Source organism: Nannospalax galili, unplaced genomic scaffold, assembly GCF_000622305.1.
Source record: "Nannospalax galili isolate Female #2095 unplaced genomic scaffold, S.galili_v1.0 scaffold64, whole genome shotgun sequence".
Classification (NCBI taxonomy): domain Eukaryota; kingdom Metazoa; phylum Chordata; class Mammalia; order Rodentia; family Spalacidae; genus Nannospalax; species Nannospalax galili.
In genome coordinates this window covers 1,167,817-1,174,884 of record NW_008352316.1, presented here as the reverse complement: position 1 = coordinate 1,174,884, position 7,068 = coordinate 1,167,817, and the positions used below count along the sequence as shown (strand labels likewise).

The 7,068-nt window shown below is 34.8% G+C and overlaps 1 protein-coding gene across 1 annotated transcript; it reads right to left on the bottom strand.

Moving 5' to 3' along the window:
• Positions 1 to 2,178: 2,178 nt before the first annotated feature.
• Positions 2,179 to 6,816, bottom strand: Il2 (interleukin 2). Its single transcript, XM_008849232.1, has 4 exons — positions 6,670 to 6,816; positions 6,523 to 6,582; positions 3,952 to 4,098; positions 2,179 to 2,289 (listed from the first exon to the last, which is right to left on the bottom strand). The coding sequence occupies exons 1-4, from the start codon at positions 6,814 to 6,816 to the stop codon at positions 2,179 to 2,181; spliced, it is 465 nt and encodes a 154-aa protein (XP_008847454.1).
• Positions 6,817 to 7,068: the final 252 nt, after the last annotated feature.

Sequence of the window (7,068 nt, the reverse complement as noted above, 5' to 3'; positions counted from 1 at the left end):
TCTTCCAGTCCTGTTCAAGCATCAGAAGTTGTTGAAGTTATAGTGTTTCCATGCATATTTTTTCCCTGACCATTGCTACTTGTCTGGGTTGTAGACTCTCATACTTGAAAATACAAAGCTTTTTTTCTCAGAAAACAACCATTAGATCTTTTAAATACACATGTCCATAGATACTTTTATAGCTGTCTTCTTTCTGTCAGTTTGCTTCACATATCTCCACAAGGTCACTTTGGCAGAATTCTGGTTTTTCTTTAATTCAACAGAACTGCCATGTGCGCTTTGTGTCTATCTCCTTAGGTGTTGCAGGTTCTGTGTGTGGCCTAGAGTTCCACTTTCATGGATATTTACAAGACAGCTGTTCTGTGACTGTTTTATCAAGACTAGGAGCAGAAGTCTTGGTTTATATACTTGAGAAAGCTGTGTTATGATTAGACTTCATTTAGAATTGTTGCATATTCTTGCTGAATGAACTCACTGATATAAAGTCACTGTTCTCTCTACTCTTCTTGCTTTAAGATCGACTTTTGTTAATCTACAGACCTACATTTTTGTTCTACTTTTTTGTTTGTAGTTACACAGTATATCCTATTTCCTATTATTTCCGATGTTTGTCCTATTTAAAGTGTTTTTAAATGGTGGATTATGTAAATGGATTGTCAACTGAAAATCTTTTTTTTTTTCATTTATACCTAACAAGTTAGCTGTTGGAATTTGATTTAAGTACCTCTTTTTGGCTGTTTGTTTCCTTTTCAAATCTCATTCACTTGTTCTTGCTTTCATTACTCAACTTAATTCATTTATTCAACTTTATTCATTATTCACAGCAACTTAATATCACAGCCATTGGGTTTCAGAACACCTTGTCTTCTATCTACATTTCATCCCATATTACCATTGACAATAAGCTGAGAAATTAGAATATACTGTGGTCATCAATTCCCTGTGTCTTTTTATTGCTGTGTTCCTTTAATACATGAAGAGTCTAGTTCCAGAATCCTATTTTTAGTGTTTTTACTGGGGTTATTTCTGGTATAATTACTACCTTTGAGTCTTAGAAGAAAACAGGTGGCATACCCAAGAAGGAAGGTTTAATAAAGATACACTATGCCATAAAGTATGCTATGGCTTATTATCCAAAGGATCACATGCTAAAAAGTTGATGCTAAGCACGATGATGCTACGGTGGTAAGCTGGTGGAAGGTAATTATCTTAGGGCCAGTGGCTCCCCTCATGAATGAATTAATGCTGCTGCAGTAGAGTGGTTCAGATTTTATGGGACTGGACTAGCTCCTGCAGAAAGGGTTGTTATGCCTTCCTTCCTTCCTTCCTTCCTTCCTTCCTTCCTTCCTTCCTTCCTTCCTTCCTTCCTCCCTCCCTCCCTCCCTCCCTCCCTTCCTTCCTCCCTTCCTTCCTCCCTCTCTCTCTTTCTCTCTTTCTCACTCTCATAATACACACTATCCCTCTTCTGCACTCACTCCCATTGTAATGCCATCTTGCCTTGATACCTTCACCAAAACCCATCATAAGATGGCAGCATGTTCTCGAACATCCAAAACTGTAAGTTAAATAAATGTGTCCTTTATGTAAAGTATCAGGATTTAGGTATTTTCTTATAACAACACAAGAAAAAACTGTGACAAAGTTTCAAGAATTTTTACTTAGCATTTTGTTTAAATTTAAGGAAAAAGGATAAGATTTTCTCATGCCAGACCTAAGGATCTAATTAGCACTTAAAAGGAGCATAAGAATTCTGAGAGGTCCTTGTCTCATTTTACATACAGGGGAAGAGATTTTTGTAAGCATATTGACCATTGAACATCACTTAGTTCACACAAGTAACTCAATCATTTAGTGCTTACTCTGTACTGTTCCAAAAACGACAGACTTCCGAGTTTGTTTACAGTCACCAACTTTACTAAATAGTTCAATTACTCATCTACATAGATATAATATTTAACAATTCAACATAATAAATAATTTCAGATAAATAATTTAAATGAAAACATTTTAGAGCCCCTGGGGCTTACAAAAAGAATCCTAAAAGATCCATATTTGTCATCTAAAAACTAAGATTAGTAGTTACAAAAGATAGCAAACAGTACATCCAAAAATAAATATAAATCTTAAATATTAAATAAATAGAAGCCTTATGTGTTGTAAGTGGGAGGCACATAATTATCATGTCAATGTTGAAATGAGGCTTTGACAGAAGGTGATCCATCTGCTCAGAAATTCCACAACAGTCGCTGTCTCATCATCATAGTCACACATGAATGTGTTTTCAGAGCCCTAAAAAAAGAATTTAATTTTTTAGGCTTAGAATAGTTTACATAAAAGTATTCTTCACTTATCTTACAGGCACTCATTTTTAAGCTTGTTGAACATATTGATCATTCACATTTTTAAATGATAAAAATGGTGGGTCAAATTCTGTGTTTTATTATAATACCAAATGATAGCAACATACAAGCTGAGTTTTTTCTCATTTGTTATTTCTCCTGGCAGAATATAAGATTTTTTTTCATACTGAGTAAAAATAAAATTTGAATGAAAACATCTGTAGATAATAGTTTATTATAATTTATTAAACATATGAAATAAAGTCATTTGACCTATTTTCTTCTGGGTGTGTGCACAATCTATATATTGATTAGGTTATATATATGAGGAAATATACACATTATATGTTCTTTTTTTATAAACATTGACCAAGATCCTAGTATTCTCCTTTTCTTTTCTGCAAATAAGTATAGAAGCAGTTCAGCATAAGTTAGGACAAGCTTCTATTTGGGGAAATTTTGGGATGAACTTTTCATAGATAGACATAACTACCCTTATGTCAATGAAGGTAATTTACTCAATTTTTAAGTGTAAACATTATAAATTTGTTCCCTGGACTGGCATTTTGGAAATTACCCTCCAGTTCTGTCTGTATCTCGCTGACAAGCAAAAAATGAAGTATTTTGATATATGGTGATATTTATGGGGTGGTCTTTTCAGATAATCCCTTATAAATTTAACGAGACAGTATTTCCTTTAAATAAGTGTTTCTTTTAAATAAACGGCTGTAGTCTTATATGCAGCTATTTAAATATTATAATATCTTGGATTTTTTAACTTTAAAAATATATGGCTCTTGAAACACATTTTTCCAGTTTGCACATGGTTTTAAATCTGTACCATTCATTTAGGGTAAGTTTCTGATGTTGCCCAGGGATTCTGGAGTGAGCTTCTTGGCATAGATAAGAGCCTGCCCTTCACTGTTTAGAGAACACTGATTTCAACTTGTATGTTATAAACTTCAAATGAAAGTGTCTACAAACAATATCACTCTTGTTTGGAAACAGCTGGCTCCATATCTTTTTTGAGGCTTGCTGCAATCAAAATTATTCTGCTTATTTATGATACCTGTTTACTCATAAATTTTTGTTTTTGGCAGATAGAATAAGAGAGCTCTGAGTCTTTTTCATCTCACCTGAGCCTTCTATTTCACACTTACTTGTGCTTTTTAAATGAGTATTTTTTAATACTCAAAACCCTGAAGTGCTCTAATTAAAGTGTTAGTTGTCTTCCCCTTTGTCTATTATTTTTTACAATAAATTTCTGTGGCTAGTCCTTCCATCAATGGCAGGGCTACCTCTTTTAGTCCTGGTGATTCTGATAAATGGTGTGAAGGAAATGAAATATGCTGACTCTCTATGGAATTTTAGCAAACGCTTTGTCTCACTTCCAGTTTTGTGTTAGTGTGAGAGGCCACGGTGGTTGGTGCCCAGGCACTGCAGAGGACATTGATTAGTGCATTGCCCAGTGTGGAAATCATTCAGATTCAGGGTGGCTAATCAAATGCATGGGAAATCACAAATACCAAAAATGTTACGCCACTTTAAAATGCAATACTTTTCTCCTCTCATTGATCTTATTTCCAACTTAGCAAATAAAGCAGTGCCTTACCTTTAGTTTCAGAATGGTTACTTTGATGTTGCTGATGAACTCCCTGGTGTCTTTCAAGTGAAAGCTTTTGCTCTGAGCCAAGCTCAGGACTTCCTGCAGAGGCTGTAGTTCTTCTTCCAGGCACTGAAGATGTGTCAATTCTGTGGCCTAGAATAGTTTAAATATATCAGCTCAGTTCACCCTATGTTAAAGAAGTGGAAGTTAATCTTCCCTGTTATCTGATTAAGTGCAGCAGTATACAGTTTTTACTCTATCCCTATTCTCAGCATTGCTGTGAAGATGGACTGACAAAGTTGATATCATAAAACTAGAAAAATGAGAGCTCAAATATGGTTAGGACTGTTAGACAACTCCAGTGAATTATTTGCTACAGCTGTATTAGGCTTTGTAAAGTCTTCATTTCCCTATTCCATCACATCACAGGTGTAGACTACTTTTCTAATCTGCTATGAGGTCATTAGAGATAGAGAATGGGGAAATGAAAACTTCAAATTCTCAAAAGTTGAGAATCTTAGAACTATAAGGGACTGAAGAAGTCCTTGGATGCCAACTGTCACAGGCACAAAATTTTGTAGATTAGGTTACTGTGGCCCTGATTAATGAGTGTCAATATAGCTGGGAAGACACATTTGACATATCTACAATTTTCATTTTTCTACAATTACTAAATTAGGATGTATTTAAAATATCTATTTGTCAGGGCCAGTGAGATGGCTCAGCAGGTAAAGGTGCTTGACTCCTGTAAGTTGTCCTCTGATCTCCACAGGCATGCTGTGGCACACATGTACCTCCATACACACACACACACACACACATATGTAATAAAAAATTAAAATTTGAAAAATTATTAAAGAAATCATTTAAATTGATTTATCCCAGTCAAATAAAAAGGTCACAATAACTTAATACTTGGACAGGACTTTTGGATAAGCTTCCTGATACATACATATATTTCTGAAGGAATATATACATACATGATAATATGTCATGCATTTTTATGTAAATAGAATATTTCACAATTCTATAGCACACTATGATTTCCATAAAAATAAACCTCTTTAAGTTTTCAGGCCCTCTTGAGGTAAAGCAATGAACTGTGTTATCCGTATGTCACAAATCAGGAAACTGAATCTGAGAAGGTCAAATGAGCAAGAGGAGGTAAAGTGAAGTGGTCATTCTTTTTCATGACGGCATTAATAGCATCGTTTAAATTAAATGCGTCTATTAATTTTATATATACAGAATGGTAGTTAAATGAACAAATTAATAGAATTTCATGTTACCTTTGTTTCCAATAGTTTGTCATTTAGAAACTTAGATCAAGGAATTTCACCACTCTCTAAATTATGCACATAATCTTGTGTTGTCTCTCTAGAGAGAAAGGTCAAACCAGATAACACATTTCTGGATACATCTGCTTTTTACCCTTTAAACTTGTTATGACCAGTTCTACATATTCAAGCTTGACTGTTTCCCTCAGAAAACTACTGTCTTTTTATTGTTGAAGTTGAAAGATATATGTTCTAATTAATTCAGAAGAGCACCTGGAAGCTAGTTCCTTTCCATCTGCAAGATAGTAGATAAAAATCAGAGTTCCCAGTGGGTCAACAGGATTTTGTCTTTGTCTCCTTAAATCCCATTTTGTTCTAGGTTTGGGTTTATCCTCATACAAGCTCTTTCTGGTACCAAAGGTTTTTTTGTTGTTGTTGTTCATCCTTTGTTGATTGGCATAACTATGGGAAATTTATATCTTTGATGTAGCTCTAGGAGCTTGGGTGAGCTACTGTATACCATACGACTTTTTGCAACCAAGAGACCTAACAAATCTTCCAATTTTGGGGTTGGGGGGAAAGTTCTGTAGAAAAAGTCTCTTGTTCTGTTGGTAAAAAATCCAAACTTGCTTTATAAAAATCCAAACTTGCTTTATATTTCCTAGTAATTTTGTCCTCACTAGTACTAATAGCTTAGGCTTGTGCAATGTTGACTAGACACTGTTCTGAATCTTGCCAGAGCTACAAGCATGACAATTATCATGCATATAAGTAGAGGAAAGAAAGTAGGCAACTATCTGAAGCTGTGAGAGCAAGGACCTGGCAGAACTGGGCCTCCCTCAGAGCATCTACCCCTCATCTGTGTATGACTGGTTATGCTGTCTCTCAAAGACAGAGTCTTAGGAATCATTCCTAAAGCAGGAAAGAGATTGTAAAGACAGCCCCTCTGAAATAAAATGTGATTTTTTTACATGCTAAAATTATGCAGTCAAATATCTATAAAATGAACATAAAGCAGAAGTCAACACAGTCTTTAGTTATGCTGGCAAGAAAGCATAAATATTATCTTTGTGTTTTCTTCTCATTCTTTCCCAACACAAAAGTACATTTTAAAAATATAGACAAAACAATTTAACAGAGGCCCTATTAGCAAACTTAGTACTTTTTACATAAAGATATTTAAGTAACTCATTTTTTTTTCTCTCAGATTAGGTGTTATTCATATAATCAGTATGTAGCTATGCATGTTACTTGGAACTTTATTAAAACATTAGTTAAACATTAAAAAAATCTCACTTACCTTCTTGGGCATGTAAAATTTAAATGTGAGCATCCTGGAGAGTTCAGAATTCTTGTGATTCTGAGAAAGCATAACATTGTTATTAAAACATGAACTTGATGAGAAAAAATTAAATGCAATATATAATTGAAAAGGAAATGCACTTACAGTGGTGCCTCTCAAAAGCATCTGTAAGTCCAGCAGTAATTGCTGCAGCTGCTGTTGTGTTTCCTTTGTAGGGCTTGAAGTAGGAGCACTGCTGACAAGGAGTGCGAGAGTCAGAGCAACACAAGACACAAGCTGCATGTTGTACATTGCTGCAGGATTTGATGTCACTGCCAGTAGTGATTTCCGAGGGGGATAGGCAGCACTTCAGCAGGAGAGGCTATTTATACTGTTAATGCTGGAAAAATATATGGGGGTGTCAAAATGTTTTACATATTACACATATTTTCAAAAACTCTACCTGTGTGGCAGAAAGCATTACCTTTGTTTTTCCTCTTCTGATGACTCTTTGGAATTTCTTTAAACCCCCATAAACTGACTGAATGGATGTAGGTGAAATCC